The sequence below is a fragment of the Neophocaena asiaeorientalis genome, unplaced genomic scaffold (genome assembly GCF_003031525.2).
Source record: "Neophocaena asiaeorientalis asiaeorientalis breed wild unplaced genomic scaffold, Neophocaena_asiaeorientalis_V1.1 scaffold46, whole genome shotgun sequence".
NCBI classification, from domain to species: domain Eukaryota; kingdom Metazoa; phylum Chordata; class Mammalia; order Artiodactyla; family Phocoenidae; genus Neophocaena; species Neophocaena asiaeorientalis.
This window is the reverse complement of record NW_020175393.1, coordinates 7982329-8000422: the sequence shown is the minus strand read 5'-3', so window position 1 is coordinate 8000422 and position 18094 is coordinate 7982329. Positions and strand designations below refer to the sequence as shown.

General features: G+C 47.0%; 1 protein-coding gene across 1 annotated transcript in view; it reads left to right on the top strand.

Moving 5' to 3' along the window:
- UNC5CL (unc-5 family C-terminal like) overlaps nucleotides 1-2084 on the top strand; it is a 12671-nt gene extending 10587 nt beyond the window's left edge. Inside the window, exon 9 of the mRNA XM_024766161.1 lies at nucleotides 325-2084. Coding sequence (XP_024621929.1) covers nucleotides 325-547 — 223 coding nt within the window. The 3' untranslated portion in view covers nucleotides 548-2084. The remainder of the gene's footprint in view (nucleotides 1-324) is intronic.
- The last annotated feature ends 16010 nt before the right edge of the window (nucleotides 2085-18094 follow it).

Below are 18094 nucleotides of genomic sequence, written 5' to 3'. Positions count from 1 at the left end.
GGGGCCTGGGATGGGGGGGAAGGGGAGAGTGTGTTTGGGCTGGGGGTGGGGGGTTGAGAAGGCAAATACAGAATATCAGAGCTGGAAGCGACCTTAGAGGTCCTCTCACCCAAGCCCTCGCGTAAGAAGAGCAAACTGAGGCCTAGAGGGGAGTAGGCTTTGAGCCAGGGCTATCTCCGATTTCAAGTCCTGGGCCCTCCCACCATCCCAGAGTGTCCTGGAAGGCAGTTAAGAGCAGGATGAGGACCAGAGCTGGGGGAGGGGGTGGATCTCCCTGCAGAGCCCCTCCTCCCCCTCACCTCCTCCCCTCACGCTCCGGGCCAGGTTCCTGTCCTGCCAGCGCAGCCCCGCGGCAGCCATCCTGGAGCTGTTTGAGGAGCAGAACGGCAGCCTACAGGAGCTGCACTACCTCATGACCATCATGGAGCGGCTGGACTGCGCCTCCGTCATCCAGAACTACCTGAAGGGGCCGCAAAGCGGCAGCCCACCCCGGGTCTCCTGGGTCGCCCAGGAGAACCAGGGCCTGGAGCTGGATGAGAAGCTCTGAGAGCCCCGCTATGGGGCAGGGTGGAGCTCTGTCTACCGGGATGTACCCCTACACCTAGGAAGAGAACAGCTGCAGTTCCTGGCTGTGCCCACCGACCTCATCAGGACCCTTGGACTGTGCCTGGGGCCACCGCGAGTCCAGACGCCTCCTCGGGTCAGGACCGCCCTTTCGGCCCACGTCGTCCTGCGTGCAGATCCCGTCCTGGCCGGCAGGGGGCGCAGGAGCCCAGGAGATGGCCCCAGCGTGGCCAGCCTCCGGGAAGCTATTTAATAGACCAATGGACTGTTAGGCTGCCCTGTTGGCACTCCTTGGGGACTGGTTAGTCCACAAGTATTCACTGAGCACTTAGTGATACCTGGCACTGGACTGGGTATCATGGAGACTCCTGGAATATACGAGGTCGGGTTTGGAGCCTCGCGGAAACCACAGTTCTCTTGTGGGAACCAAGATGCCCTCGTAGGAGCTGAGGACAAACGCTAAACCAGCAGCACGTGCCCTGTGGTTAGGGGATGTGGATGTGGTATGAATTGTACCTGCATTAGGAGTTGGGAAGGGAGGGAGCTGAGTATGGGCTGGAGCAGTGAGAAACCATCATGGAGGATGTAGGAGAAATGATTTACAAAGAGTGAGATCTTAAGGTGGGGGAAGGCGGGGATGTGACTGGACTTACAGTAGGAGCCCGGTGAGCATGGGGTGCTGAGTCATCAAGGAGCCCAGCGTGCTGGGTGTGAGGTGAGAGCAGGACAGGGGTTCAAGGCCAGATCTAAAGATGGACAGTCATAGCTGGCTGTCCACCTGTCTCCTTTGACTTCCTTTGTCTCTTTATCCTCCCATCCTTGCCTTGTCTTCCTCTCTCTGTGCCATTATCTCTGTCATAAAACATCAAAGCTGAAAAGAAACTTCAAGATTATTATTGTTGTCCAACCTTTTAATCTCTTTATCTTGAACTGTGTGAGTTTTAAGTCTCTCTGACTTCATTTTGCTGTTGCTGGCCCCTGCAGTGGCTCCATCCCTGAATCTGTCTCTCTTTTACTACTGGTCTTAGCATCTTTTCGTCTCTATCTACTTGCTGTACCTGCCCTTGTGTGTTTCTTTCTTTCTCTGAAATCCTCAGTCATTTCCCTCAGGTAAGTGTCTCTAAACCACGGTTAAGTACCAAAGGCTATTGAAAGACACCGGTCTACCCTAGGAATGGATGGGTGGGGATTTTACCCCATGAGTCAAGATCCACTTTAGGGTCAGGAAATAGAGGATAGGGATTAAAGAACATCCCATTCAGGCAACTCTTTATTCAGCACCTACTGCCTGTTAGACACTGTATAGAAATAAATCAGTAGGCTGGGTCCTGAAAAGAGAACAAAGGATTTGACTCAATTTAAGCAATCCTTTTGTTTGCAAACAGGTGTTGTTAATTTTTTCAAGGGCAGACAAATGATCTCTCTGGCAACACTAACAATTTCTTCTGTATTTCATTAAAAATATTAAAGCTTTTTCTATGATGAACAACATTGTATAATAAATTATGAAAACTGCCTTTCTTTGTTACTAGCTGTATTTTGCTCAGACTGATGAATTTGAATGTGGGTATGAATGGTTTTATGTGGTAAAATCGTACCGATGGGGGCCGGCTGCAGAGACGCATTTTGTAGACTGTGCTTCCAGCGTGGTAAATCAGGGAGGTGCTCTTCCCTTTCTGTTAGAAGCAAGCCTTCAGGGTGGGGCCCTCTCCCCGCCCCTCTTCCCCTAACCCCATCCATTCTCTGTTAGTCCTCCCACCGCATCGGGGGCTGCCAGTCCCTCCAGGCTGGTACCTTGGCCTTCTCCCTCTTCATTTGGCTCAAGATTGAACTACTAAGAGCATCTTTCTCCCCTGGAGTCTGGTACAGTTTTCCCCTTTTCTCCTATTGTCTCTTCCTTGCTTTCCATGCCAGCGAGAGTCATCTTTATTTTGTGTTACTCCCTACCCTGGAACAAATCACTTTAAGAGTTTCAAGTCTTTTGGAATTGTAAATAAAAGCCATGAAGGAGGGACTTCCCTGGTGGCGCAGTGGTTAAGAATCTGCCTGCCCACGTAGGGGAATGAGTTCGATCCCCGGTCTGGGAAGATCCCACGCTGCCGCGGAGCAACTAGCCTGTGCGCCACAACTACTGAGCCCGCATGCCACAACTTCTGAAGCCCGTGCGCCTAGAGCCCGTGCTCTGCAACAAGAGAAGCCACTGCAGTGAGAAAACTGCGCACCGCAACGAAGAGTAGCCCCTGCTCGCTGCAACTAGAGAAAGCTCGCACGCAGCAGCGAAGACCCAACACAGCCAAAAAAAGCCATGGAGGAAGGGGGGTTCTAGGATGGGAGGAACTACCTTCTGCCCCCCACCTTAATCCGTCAGAATGGGCTCACGGTGCAGGGAAAGGAAGTCTTGGATACCTTGAGGTAGGTGGCAAGCTCCCTGATGCCTGTAAGGTGGATCTTTCCTTTCTCAAATCAAACCTGATTGGCACACATTTGCCAGTACCTAAAGCCAAGAGATGGCGTGTTCCGGGGGCATTGGGACACTTAGTGTCCTGACTGTAGTGCTAATTAGCCTGGCTCTTCCCTTCTGGCTTCAGTCTCTACTTTGGGATGAAGGGACTATGTTCAAGGCTCTCCAAGGGCCTCTTTTGATCTTATGGGCCTGTTCAGAGATGGCACACAGATGATCCAGGGAACATCCACTTGGGGAGTTTTCTTTGTGCATTGCCTTTAAATAGAGCAATTGGTCACTGCTTGTGGCCTTACCTCCAGGCCTTTCCCCAGTAGGTTACCCCCCTGGTCCCTAAAGACACCAAATTTGTGTCTTTATGCATCTTCTCTTCTGCATGTTGCAAAGCCCATGCCTAAACTTCCACCTGTTGTGTTTAGAGCCGGGAGGAGAATGAACAGTAAAGGTTGTGTCCGGGTCTGCAAGGTTAGAGGCTCCAGTGCCCAGAGGTAACACATGTCCTTGGGACCTCATCTGCCTGCGAGTGACATTCGTGCCAACGTCAGATCCAAGCTGTCCATCAGAATACAGTGAAAGCCACGTAGTGAAGCCTACAGTTTCTAGTAGTCACATCAAAAAATGTAAAAAGAAACAGGTGAAATCAGGTTATGATATATTTTGCTTAACCTAATATATCCAGAATATTATAATTTCCACATGTAATCAATGTAAAACTTATTAATAACATATTTTACATTCTTTTTTCATGAAGTATTTGGAATCTGGTGTGTATTTTACAATTACAGCACATCTCGATTTGTATCAAAAATGTGCTAAATTTTCATTGGAAATATTTGATCTGTACTTAGCTTTCATAAAATTTATAGCTGAAAAAGTACATTTACGTACACAAATTAAGCAAGCTGAAAGTTTTCCAAAAATGAAATGAGGTATGAATTAAAAAATTTAAATCAATTGAAATAAAATAAAAATTCAGTCCCTCAGTGGCACTAGCCACATTTTAAGTGGTCAGTAGGCATGTCTGGCTAGTGGGTACCGTGATAGACAGTGCAAGTCTGGATTATGGACCCAGTTGGGTATAACTTTATAGTATACTCGCCTATTCATTCATCAAACATTTGCTGAACACCTGCCCTGCACAAAGTGTTGGTTATAAAACTTCAATGAGGAAGAGCATTCTTGTTCTGTTAGAAGCTCCTGGGATGGTGGGAGTCAGAGAAGAGCACTTGCCTTCCATCCCTCTCTGCACCTGACTTAAGAAGGAAATAGGGGATGAGGCCCAGGCAGACACCCTTTGCTGCAGGAATGGCTCAGACGGCAGCGTGGTACTGAGGCATGGATTTAGAGTCAGGTGTTCCTGGCTCACCCAGCACATCAGGTGGATTCTCAGTTGCTGACAACAGAATCCACTCTTGCTGGGGATTACAGACAGGAGATCTTACCCTGAAGAATAAAGAATCATTTGGAGGGCTGAGAAATAGGACTGAGGTAAAGTTTCCAGAATGATGCCCTAAACTGTGTGGTAGCATCATCCCAAGGGGGGGAAACTGGTATTACTGTGGCTGCTGCTACCAGGCTCTGGAGAGCAGGGCCTCGACTTTACTGCAGCCCCTCGTGCCACCACCTCTGCCACTTCTGAGTTGGGAACAAGACCTCACCACCACCTCTGAAAGCTGAGGCGTCTGCTGTCATCCATGTCGGCCGAAATGGAAGCTCCAGGCACTGCCCACATTTTCATACTACCCATTTCTGAATCAAACCTCAAGTGGAGGGGGAGAACATCAGAGAGTCAGAGCCCAGATCACACGGTGAATCCTAGCTGCAAGGGAGTCTGGAAATTTGAATTCTGACTTTAATACTGGAAGATGGGACTCATTACCTGCAGATGTCCCCAAATATGGAAAAAACTGCTCAAAAGGTGATGGACAGCTGTGAATATGATAGATGTCCACCATAGCCAAGGTGTGGTTAATGCTGTGGTTCCAGGGAGCAAACTCTCTTCACGAATATAGTCATGCCCTCAGCAGGTGTCGGCCTTATTCCTGACTTGCAGCATCTTCTCAATAAAGCACAACTGCACACATCCCTCCGATCCCTGCACAATCCAGGATCAGACTTGGACACGTTTCATGAGCACACAGCAAAAGCTCACCAGCAGTAGTGAACTGATTTACTCAATGCTTCTCCAGCCCCACTTGCCTTCCTGTACTGCAGAGGCTGAAAACTAAACCTACATTTCCCAGATTCCCTGGCAGATGGGGACCTAGATATGTTTAGGTTCTGCCAGTCAGCTGAACTCAGGTGGGACTCTGACTTGGCATTGAATAATGAGGGGAGTTGAACAGGGCGAGAGGCTGGTCCCTGTTTTGAGGAGTGGATGGAAGCGGTCCAGGAACCAGCAGCTGTGGCTACACCTTCCTGACGTGGCAGCTTTCTCAGTGGCGTGGTTCTGTGGTGTGGTTTGGGGACTCAATACTGGAAGTCCTACTTAGAGTCTATTCCTTTAGCCCTTCCAATAATTCTGTGAACTATCTAGACTCTATAATATATTGCTTTCTGCTTAAACTAGCTCGAGGGAGAATCTATCATGTACAGCTAAGACCCCTATCCAATGTGCCCATGAGTCTTTCTCTGGAAAGACTGTCCTTTGTTCTGTGATCATACCCTTTCTTCTTTGCTGCTGTAAAAGGGCCTATTAGCTTATGAAAGAATAGTAATGGAGATGATAGTTTTATTAAAATGCCCTTACTTGTCAAAATAAGAAGGTAGTGATCCTATATCTATTTTGCTCTTCCCAAGTTAAAAAACAAAACAAATAAATTTATTGGTCTTTGAAATTCAAAAGCCTGGGAATATTCTTTTATGAGAACTGTCATCCTTATTCACCCTTTTTAAAGCCTTACACAGGTATGTTTATTCATCTACTCAGCACATTTTTGACTATTTATTATGTGCTTAGAATCCCTCATTTATTTCCTTATCTTCAGGTAATCTTTCTTGCACTGGCTTTGTTCTAATCTATGCCAGCAAAAAGCTATCATCCATACTAGCTGGTTAGTGTCATGTCATATAGACATCAGCCTGAGGACAGGAATATGCTTTATACTAGCTATCAACCCTCAGGCGGGAATGGATTTGTTTTCCAAATAAACTAGGAAAGATGCACTCCAAAAATTAGAATAACATTTATGAAATGCTGAAGTGGGTGAAGATGGGATTGTAGAAAATTCCTTAGCTGGGTAGAGAGTAGAGATGGGGGTAGGGAAGAGTCTAACACTTGATCCAGGGAGGAGCTGGCCATCCTGCCCCTGGGAATCCCGGAAAAACATAAGGAGAGTGCGTGACAGAGAAGGGGACCCAGTGGCATTGGTCATCTTGGAGATCTACCAGGAAAACCTTCACATCTTGCTTGTGCCCATCCACGGGGCTTCCCCAAAGTTGGGGCTCTTGAGCTCTGGCTGAGGAGGCCATCTGTGGCTAGGTGGCAGAAGCGGACCACACAACCTGAGCCCTTGGGAAGTTTCAATTTCTGGAAACTCTCCTTCTTTGTGTGTCTGTGCTGTCCTTTCTGCCGATGACTACCCTCTGCTTTCTGGGCCAAGCTGGTCAGATATGGTCAGAAGGTACATTCCATCCTGGGGAGAAGATCAGGTGACCTTTTTACTTCAGCCTTTGTTTCTCTCCCTTCATGAACTTTTAAAGTTATTCGATTTTTATCAAACCATAATGTGGTTCCATTCCCTTGAGGCCAAGTCTTGGAAGACTGGAAATATGGCCTGACGCTGCTGTTTACTAGCTGTGTGACCTGGAGTGAGTTGATTAACATCCATCTGATTCCATTTTCTCATCTGTGAAATGGGACTAACAGCAGTGCCACAGTAATAGTGCCAGTGTGCAGGGTTTTCAGGGTTAAATGAGATAGCGTATAGAAAACACTTAGCTTTGTGCCTGGCACTCAATAAGCCCTCACCACGCAGTGGTTGAGAGTCTGCCTGCTGATGCAGGGGACGCGGGTTCGTGCCCCGGTCCTGGAGGATCCCACATGCCGTGGAGCGGCTGGGACCGTGAGCCATGGCTGCTGAGCCTGCGCGTCCGGAGCCTGTGCTCCGCAACGGGAGAGGCCACAGCAGTGAGAGGCCCGCGTACAGCAAAAAAAAAAAAAAAAAAATAAGCCCTCACCAAACGTGAGCTGCTGTAACGAGTATCAACCTCATCTAGACAGATTATATATTTAGTAACTTGCAAAGTGGATTGGTTCGTCTCACTGTGAACACACTCACTGACGCTTGGAACAAGAAGCCTCTCCCTCCTCTAGTGTTTGCCCTTTCCTCCCCTTCCTCCTCAGTTATCTTTTGTACTATTCCAATATTTGAAGAGTGCGGCGTTGTAAAAATTTATAGGGTTCCTGTATAGCATCCAATTTACTGCAGGCTTTCAGGAAACTGTGTTCAATAAGTACTTGTTAACTCAATCAAAAATCAAGTCATCCATGTGGATAAATGACTAGTTGTCCAGCTGGCTGAAGCAGCGCACATGCGTGCCTGCACAAACACCCACGCACATCCACACCCCCACACAGAGGCAGAGGTGTTCCTGCCGTGCTCCTCCAGGCTCACCTTTGGAAATCTACTCATCTGAAGCCCAGACCTTGGACAGGGTTTCCACAGGCAGCTTTGGTGGTAGAATGCACAGGTCCCCTCAGATCAAAAATAATCCCAGACATGTGACAGCAACTCTCAGCTTAAGAGGCCATGTGACACCCATTGTCTTCCTGGATTGTCTTCTACAGAGAACTGAAGGTTGAGGGGTTTAGTGATTTTTCCTAAGTGAAGGCCCTGGACTCAAACCCAAGCCTCCTCATGCTAAAACCTGGATTATAATGCTGCTCAGAAAGGTCTGCCCAAATCCCCACCCCCGTTAGAGCTATACTTCTGGGTTAAGTCTTGCACCTGCATTAGATCCCTGTTAGTAAAACATGCAAACACACATTTTATCTGAAGGGGACCCAGCTCTACCTCAATGGCTAAAATTAGTTTGTCAGATTGGATAGCTGTTACCTAGAGTGAACATTTATCCATATAAGCATCTCTGAGAGTAACTGAGTGGAGGCTGACAGCTGTCTCTCAGAACGCGTCTCCCTCTTCTTCACTGTAAAAGAATTGCCCCGGGCACACACTTCCCAGCCTCCCTGCAGTTAGGTGAGGCCAGGTGACAAAGTTCTCACCAGCAGAATGTGAGTGGGGTGGGGCATGAGACTCCCAGGCCTGGGTCCTTAGGGCAATCAGCATGCCTCCTCCACGCCCCCTTTCTCCTCCCCACTGGCTGCAGACAGACCTGGCAATGAGCCAGCTTCCACTGGGAGGATGAGGACAATGTCTTGAGGGATGGCAGAGAAAGGAGTCGGAAAGGGCCGGAGTCACTGACTCTCTGCTGGAAGTAGAACATCCCGCTGACCAGGAAGACTCCCTCAGATGTTACGTGAAAGAGAAATAAACTTCTAACTTTTTTAAGCCACTGGGTTATTGTTGGATCTCTTTGTTACAGCAGCCTACCTATCTGTCAGAATTAGATGTGTTTACCCACATGAAATGCTTGGCATGGGGCCTGGAACATAGTAAATGTTAGCTCTGCCTATGACGCTATTTGAGTTTCAGATCAGAACTTTGCATTCATCTCTGAGTCTCTGAGTGGAGAATTCAGGAGTGGTTTTCACAAGGGCTCTGTTGGACCTGGCTGCCCTGCACTAGTGCCCAGGTGACCAAGTGTGGCCTGGAGTGGCATCTGCCCTCATACCACATGGAACATTGAGAGGCTTCAGGCAAGGGGAGTCCAGTGAACTTAGCTGGGTTTGCTGATATCAGGAGGTAGCTTCTTGAACCCAGGCCCTGGTGACCTCTACGCCTGCTAGAGGGGCCCCAGTGAGGCACAGCTGCAGATGGGATGGGAGTGAGAAGCAGAAGACAGTGGAAGACCGGTGGGCTCGTGGGAGAACCTCCAGAGATTCCCAGCAATGACCGGGTGACATTTGGCTTGGGGTAGAAGCTCTGTAATAGTAAATAGGGGCAAAAACTGGTGAAACATGGGCAACATATGTAGTTGTGAGTCCCTGGGTAGACAGGTAAGACTGGAAAACTTGGGTTACCCTAAAATAAAATTACCCTAAAATGAAAGAGTCTGCTAAGTAAAGGGGAAGCTATCATGTTTTATACTTGTGTTTAGAATGAGGGCCAGTACCGCTCTCTTAATATTCTTGGGCTGTTTTTTACTTGCTAGGAGCTATTTAGAATTTCCCCACCCCCACCCCAGGCCCTATATCTTCAAGAGGATGTTGCTATATACGTATACATATTTTTTTAGATTTTCACTTTTAACAAATTATAGACTCATCAGAAGTTGCATAAAGAGTCCAGAAAACTCCAATAAAGTCATCACCCACTCCCCCCATTGGTGGCATGTTACTGATTATCAGACATCATTAAAATTAGAAAACTATCATGGACATATACACACTAACAAACGTAGTAAGGTAGATAGCTAGGGGGAAGCAGCCGCAAGGCACAGGGATATTAGCTCGGGGCTTTGGGACAGCCTGGAGGGGTGGGATGGGGAGAGTGGGAGGGAGGGAGACGCAAGAGGGAAGACATGAGAACATATGTATATGTATAGCTGATTCACTTTGTTATAAAGCAGAAACTAACACCCCATTGTAAAGCAATTATACCCCAATAAAGATGTTTAAAAAAAAAAAATTAGAAAACTAACATTGGCACAGTACAATCCACAGATGTATTAGATAACAGACCTTACCCAGATTTCACCAGTTTTTGCAAGTACGCATGTTTGGGGTGTGTCTTTGGGCATAATTCTATGTTAGTTTATCACACGTATAGATTCCTAGACCACCACCGCCACATCTAAATACCTTTTGCTTCATAGCAGCAACAGGTGTGTTAAAAACCTACAATGCGGTGAGGAACAGCAGGAGTTTTGTCAACAGACAGACGTGATTTCGAATCCTGGCTTCTCCACTGGGCAGCTGTGCGACCTCGGGCAGGGGTGGTAACTCAATCTTCCTGAGCCTGTTTCCCCATCTGCAGAATGGGGATGATAAAAATAGTACCTGCTCTCTGGATCGTCTTAAAGATGAAATGAGATCACTCCCAGCAGAGCACAGGTATATGTTCTTCTATTATCAGTATCCCGGTGTCAATGTCTTTTGACTTTATGACTCAGGGCTGTTGACTCAGCTTCTAGAATAATTTAGTTCATAAGACAAAAAAAAAAAAAAAAAAAAAAAATTGAAGCTGCATGTGACGTACTCAGCCCACTACAGAGGGGCTACACTTCTCAAATCCCCTCCTTAAGACTCTTGCCGGTGACAACCCTAGGCCAGGGTCCCTGGCATCAGCCTCACTGTCACACATCCCACTCTACCCCCCCTCACAGATGCCCCATAAGGGAAGCTCCTCAGAAGCCCTGTTTGATGCTTCCCCATCTTCCTTTATCTTTCCAAGTATCTTTGCAAAATCTCTCCTCTGCTTTGCATCTGCCTTACCACCTTTTCCCCACTCCTTACCCTCACCTCCTGATTTTTAACTCACGGCCAATGGGAGCGACTTACATTGCATTTATGAGACATCACATATAGAAATACACATATGCAAACCAGGATTTTATTTAAGGGGAACTTGGCTGGAGAGAGATTACTATACCCATGTGGATCTCTCTCTCTCTCTCTCTCTCTCTCACTCTCATTAGACTGTGAGCTCTTTGAAGGCAAAGATTCTTTGAGTTGTTCAGGTACATATTGGGTGCCCATGAACACTAACCTCCCAAGTAATAATCCCACACAAATAATGGTAGCTTCCATTGATTGACCCCTACTACGTCCTCGTCATGGTGCTTAAAGCTCTAATTCATTTAACATCCTGCAAAGTAGGTATTGGGATGATCTCCATTCTGTGGATGCAGAAACTGAGGCTTGTTCTCTTTTCTCCCCAGAACCGATGCACTCTCCACTTTGACAGGCTGCCTCTCCCTCCATGTCTGCTTGATTAATAACGTGAAACTCCTTATGCAGCTTCCTTGCATAGTGACGTCTGTGAAATGGTGCTATGCGTCTCTGTCTTGTTTATGTCACAGGACCCTTAGTGAGGCTCCCATGACGGGTGTTGGGAACAGCCCACTGCAAACCACGGCACAGTGAACAGGATGCATGCGTGAAGGGACCCGCCATCCTCCACTACTTGTAGGAGAGACACTCCCTACTTTTACATCCCTTTTATTCCATCTCCTGTCCCTAACCTCACCTGCAATGCTCTCTTAGGCACACAGGAAGAAATACATTCAGATTCACCGTACATGATTGAAAACCGTCTTTGTTGTAGCCACTTCCACACTGTTTTTTTATTTTAACACATTCTCAGTGAGTGCTAACAATAACCCTGCCATATAGGTATTATTCTCACCCTTGCTTTACATATGGGGAAACCAAGGCTCAGAGATTGAAGCGACCTGCCCAACATCACACAACCAGTGGATTTGGGTTTGTCTGAACGCAGGTCTGTCTGACTCCAAGTCCAGTGCTCTTAAGCAAAAGTCTATATATTTTTAACAGTTTAAAATTCAAAATGTATAAAAGGGAACTCAGTGGCTGTCTTGTCTTTTGGACCCTTGGTTTGCTTCCTCAGAGAAAATATTACCATTTCTTGAGTTTTCTTCCAGAGTTATTCTAAGCATATTAACTAGATATGGGAGTATATTACTTTTTCTCACTTTTCCCATATTCTTCCATACTCCGCTTTTTTTTCCCACTTGACAATGGATCTTGAGACCTTTTCACAATCAATTTATAGAAATTTCTTCTTATTTTTCTACAGTTGCAGTTTACAAGCGATTCACACCCAGAGTATCAGTGAACCCTAAGACCCTTGGCCAACTCCAAAGGAAGCTCACGGCTAGAGACGCTGGTGGTGGAGGTAGGCTACAGGCTTAATTTAAATATTAATAATAATATTAAACATTTACTGTGCCTTAATTCAGGGCTGGGAACTGTGCTAAACACCTTACATGGATTACCTCGTTGAAGCCTCCAGATAACACTGCAAGACGGTACTGTCATTATCCCTGTTTTAAGGATAACTAAACGGAGATAATGGGATTGAGTACGTTTCCCAAGACCACATAGTTAGCAATGACATCGCTGGGGTTTGAGCCCTGGTTGTTTGATTTCACTCTCAATCACTGCCCCAAAGCACAACTCAGGAGAGCAGAGGATGACCTTTCGGAATCTTCCCCTCTTCCATGCTTAGTTTCTATCTTTTCAAGAGACACCCCACCCTCCCCAAGGCTGCCTCTTCTCTGGCAAGACTCAGCTTCCCACGTCCCCCTCCCTTCCCCAGCACAATTGATCTCTTCTTTGTCCCAGCCCCCAGCTTCCCAGAGGGGCCATGTTTATATTGATACAAGTAATAACAACTACATAGGTCTCCACTGGACTTAAGCCTGGGAAATTTCAGGTACTGAGATGAGCCAGTGGGGTGGGGAGAGGTCGTTTTGTGATTTTGTGTGTGTGTGTGTGTGTGTGTGTGTGTGTGTGTGTTTTCTGTCCTCTTAAATCACACTGAGCAGCTGCCACTGTGAGAAGCTTGGCGGAGAGGCTACTGACACAGTCAGGTGTTAGTTACGGAAGCCTCTGCCTCTGTAGCAGAGATCTGTGTAGAAGAGCTTGGGCCGCTGACACCACCCTGGGGGGTGCTTACTGTTCTCCTTGCACAAAAGGGAGGCTCTGTTTCTTGCCAGGAGATGTCTGGCCTCCTTGGAGACTGAGGGGCAGCAGGGCTTTCCCGGGGAGGCAGTGCAGTGGAAAGGGGCTCTGGTCTGAGAGTCTCCGGTTTCAAATCCTGGGGCCATCACGTCCTGGCAGGATAACCCTGGGCACGTCACTCCGGGTCCTGTATTGCATAACTCTGGGGTGTGTGTGTGTGTCTGGGTCTCAACAGACTCTGGGTGCCATTCACACAGAACACAATGCAGATGGTGTGCCTTTTAGCCTTGGACATGATGGAACAGAATCACTTTATCTCAGAGTCCATTTGCTGAGCTTTGTCTAGAGGGGAAGATAAGATCTACTTCACGGGGCTGCAGAAAGAATTCAACAAGATAACATCTTTGTAGGTACTTGATAAATATTAGCTCTTGCTTCCCTTCCCTTTCCTTCGAGCCCCCATGTAGGCAGTAAGGTACAGCACAGTGGTTAAGACTGTGGGCTATGATCCCAGATTACTAGGGTTCAAGCTGTGTGATACTGGGCAAGTTAATCAACCTTTCTGGGCCTCGTATGTCATGGCATAAAATGAGGACAACAGTAGCACCTGCCTCATGAGGCTGGGCTGTTGGGCGGATTTCATGAGATACAGTGGGTGCAGCACGACTGCAGTGCCTACACCTAGAAAGGCCCAGTGTGAGCGAGCGTGACCCTGCTCTCTGTGAAAGACCGTCTTCCTTCCCGCTTCCTCTCTTTTCTTCTTTGATCTTCTGCCTCTGGGCTTTTCTTGGCAAAAGGAAATCCTTTCTTTGAGATCATGTGCTTTTTCATCTCTCCCACTGAGGGTGACTGTGGGGGACGCAGTGTGAGTGAGCCCACCTGGCAGATATTGGCTGAAGCTGTAACCAGGAGGCAAAGCTCTCGCTGGAGGCCATGGGAGCACAGTGTAGGAAGACACGGCCTCTGGCCTAGGGGTTCTCGAAGGCAGAGCTGAAGGGCAGGGTGAGCCTGTGCCTCAGAGGGCAGAGGTGCTGGGCAGGGGGCCCTAGACGGGATAGGCCGTCCTGTTAGAGGGAACCAGAAGGACCTAAAAGTGGTCAGGGTTCCTGTGTTAAGTGGAAACTTCAACAAAATTGAAGGAAGTTCTACTTCCTCACTCTCTCCTCCTCCGACTGAGCTTCTGAGTCAGAGCTGCCGAGGCCAGCTGGAGACTGAGGTGCCCCTGTGACCTTTAAGGTCCTTAAGATGCCCCTGAGACTTTATTTCTAGAGTCCTTGGAGGTTGAGGGCAGATGGTGGGGGTGAAAGATGCCATCATGAATCATGTAGGTCAGCAGGTCCTCAACCATGGCCACACAGTAAAAGCTTCTGCAGAACTAGATTGTGATTTAAACGGTTTGAGGTGGGACCCAGGCAACTCCTACTTCAACTTGTAACTTTCAAAACCTTCAAATCTGTAGGTAAGTTGAAAGATGAGTGCAATGAACACTTAATACCTTTCACTTATATGCACATATATTTTTATATACATATATCTACATATATACTTCCTATATATGTACTGGAAAAAATCTGAATCGTTGAGTATAAGTTGTAGACATCATAATACTTCCTCTTAAATACTTCAGCATGTCTCCTAAAGATACTCTAAACCACAATACCATATTACACCCAAGAAATGTAATATTGATATAACATTATTTAATATATCATCCATATTCATGTTTCCCCTATTGTCCCCAGAGTGTCCTCTATAGCCTTTTCCTGCCAAAGCAAGGATCGTGGTTTTTTTTTGTTTTTTTTTTTATTATTCTTGAATAGAGAATACTTTCCTCCAACTTTCTGGTCCTTCTTGGCATTGACATTTTTGAAGAATCCACGTAACTTCTATTGTGGAGTGTCCCTCAGTATGGGTTTCTCTGATTGTTTCCTCTGATTGGGTAAGAACACTGCCAGGATGGGGTGTGCTTCCCACTGTAGCACATTGGGGGCCGCTTCACGTCAGTTGGTCCTGCCCTTAGTCATGCTTAGATCATCCTTTGGTCAAGTGGTGTCCATCATATTTCTCCATTGTACCTTTCTAATTAACAATTAATCTGAGGGACTTGTACTTGGATTGTCTGAATGTCCCACCAACCTCTTACCCGGTTGTAAGATAGCACACTGATGGCCGCTAGTGGAGTGGGTTGGTACACTGTGATAGGGTAAATGGTAATTTTCCTAATTTGATTATTGCTTCTACTTCATTAACAGACTTTCTTCTGTAGAGTTTCTCCACTCTTCTGAATATCACCATGAACTCAAGGACTTAAAACAAATTCAGTGTGTCATAATTCATTACAAATACTAAAGCTCAAATTGTCCCAAATTTGGCCAATGGGAGCCCCTTTCAGATTGGTTCCTGTGTGCCTGTGACATGTCTTAAATTAGAATTTAAGCACTTTCTTGATTTTTAGTGTAACCTGATATTCTAGGCTCACCTTGTACTCTGCTGCAGAACTGAATTAGTCATTTCTCCAAAGAGCCCTGTCTGCTTTCTTTTAATGGAGAATGGTATTTAAAAACCAAGATCTGGGGACTTGGTGTGCTCATTATTGTTGGGGGTATTGTTATTTCTAGGCCTTTTCAGTGCTAGGAAATACTCTTTTTTTTCTAAAACAAATCTTGAATTAACTTTGATATTTCCAATCAAATACACACAAAGTCATTTTAGAATTACTACCACAGAAATACTACTAACAACACACCTACCAAATCAGCCTAGGTTTGAGGCTCCTGTGTAGTTCTTTTTCACTTTAGAATACATCCCACTAAGGATGTACAGTCAGAACACTGTGTCCAAAATTACTTGAATTATGTTTTGTTCCTATATGACTTAATATAGAGTTAGTTGTTGATTTTTAATTTTATTTTTGAAACATGTAAAACATTTAACTAATTGATAACTCAAAAATACATAAAGAAGTGTAAATGTGGCGAAGTCTCATCCTTACCACTTCCACTGCATTTCTACCCACTTCCTGCAGATAACTGTTTTCATTAGATTCTCATTTACTCTTCCTGGCATCGTTGTTTTAAAATAGCAATGATCCAGCTGAAGAGGAAAAGGGGACTTTAGCTAAAGAACTAGGTGAATCTCTTAGTGTCTAGGTTAAAAGAGAATAGTACAAAAGTGGAAGGAAAAATAGTAGTAGGAAATGGGGGAACACACAAGGCAGAAGCTGGGAACCAGGGGGTCACTCGGGCTAGAGAGTCTCAAACATTCAGAGGACCCTGAAGACAATTGCCTGGGGGCCAAACTTGCAAGAAGTGCGTGCTTCCTGAGGGCAGGTCACATGGGTCTCCTCTCAAAGTGATGGAAGGGGGCAATGTCATGAGCTCTGCCCTCAGGAATAAAAGCAAAAAGATTGGAAGTATGGGCCAAGGAAGATGACTGAGAACTTTTTAGTCAGGCTCTTAAGGAGGGAGATGACGAGGAATAAAGAAGGAGGAACAGCTGTCAGCAAAAGAAGCGGCAGGCTGGGTCCCAAAGCAGTTGGCCTGGGATTCAGAAGTGGCCACGGAGGTTAGGTTTGTGTAAAAGGGTCCACAGGGTCCCCTGATGACACAGGGGGAGGGCTGAATCCAGCAGTGCATCCCCATCTGTAAGAACCAAGGTGGGAAGTCTGATACCTTGAATGAGCTAGGAGTTATGAACTCTATGAAGAATCCTATTTATCTCTGTTGAGCACGCACAGATTAAGGGCAGGCGTTGCTTAGAGAAAATGATTTAATGTTTGGGGCTGAAGTCAGAGTGCTGTGCTGCTGATTTCCTATTTTACCTCCTCTTTCTCCAAGGGGGAAAGAAGTCTTCCAATTGGAAAGGGTGGGGAAAGCATTGCAAAGAGGGGATTGAAATCAAGGACAGGTGAGGAGGCTGGAAAGCCGGGCACAGCAGCTGTGATGAACTCGGGGCCCTGAGCCTGGTGAATTATGTCCTGCGGTCCTGGAGGGACTTGACAAGCAATTTCAGAGCCACTGTCATTAATCTTTGATAAATTACAGAGGAGGAGATTTGTACTCAAAGACAAGAGATGGGCATATGTGCTCTTGACATTCAAGAAGTGGAAAAGAGTGGATTCTGGAAGTCATAGCACGTGGGCTGGGACGTTCTCACCTCAGGGTTATGAGAAGGTGTGTGTGCCTTCAAGAGAGTTGGATTTGAGTTCCAGCTCTGCTCCTGGCCTAGGGCAGGGCTGGGGAAGAAATTTGGAGGTTTTATCCCCACATTTAGGACCAGGATGGGGGAATTCCCTGGCGGTCCAGTGGTTAGGACTCCGTGCTTTCACTGCCGAGGGTGCGGGTTCAATCCCTGGTTGGGAACTAAGATCCTGCAAACCGCGCAGCATGGACCAAAAAAAAAAAAAAAAAAAATGGTCTGGAAAGGGTCAAACCAGGGGGAAGGTGGATGCTTTGAAGTTTTCTCACTGCTCCTTCTTTAGTGATGCCTGACTTACCAGTGTGGACCTCTGGCAGCCATGTTTGTCTGTCTCAGTCTGGGTTCCCCAGAAGCAGACCCTGAGATGAGGGTTTGTGTAAAAGTGTCAGGAGGTGTCCCCAGGAAAAATCAGTAAGGGTGTGGGGAAGTGGACGGGGAAGAGAAGGCAGTATACAGCAAGTCCCAAGGGTAACTTTGGACAATGAAGGTCTCACTTTGGAGTTGTCTTTATTGGGAGGGAGGCAGCAGTATGTTTTCTCCTCATATTGTCACTTAGTGATGAAGGGATGCCCCAGGACGATGTGAATTCCCAGGCATGAGGCAGCTTGAGATCAGACCCTGACAGAGACTCAGGTGCTGGCTGACTCAGGTGGCTGCATGCCAGGAGCTGGACAAGGGTTCTGAGGGGACGTGGGTGGGGTGCCGACAGCCTTCACACACTGCCTGACCCCACAGCCCTGGCTGGACGAGCCGAGCCTGGGGAGAGCACCCATCCAAGGTCGGCCAGGTTCAGCCAATCAGCTTCCCTCTCCTGGGAACTTGGGGCAGAGCCTGAGATCTGCAGGGTGGAGCCTGGGCTCTGTGCGACAGCCATGCTCCACTATTTGGGCTCCAGGGACATTTGTCATGTTGTCTGACCACATGGCACCTATCGAATACTGTTCTAATGCTTGCTGGAATTCCCAAGGCAGAACCCAGAGAACTGGGAATTCTAGCATCCCTTGTAGCTGGGGCCAGGCATGCGACTCAGGCTGCACCGGTCAGGAGAACCTACACGAGACTTCCACTCAGAAACAAATACAAAGCCCTGGAGGGGTGGGGGGGGG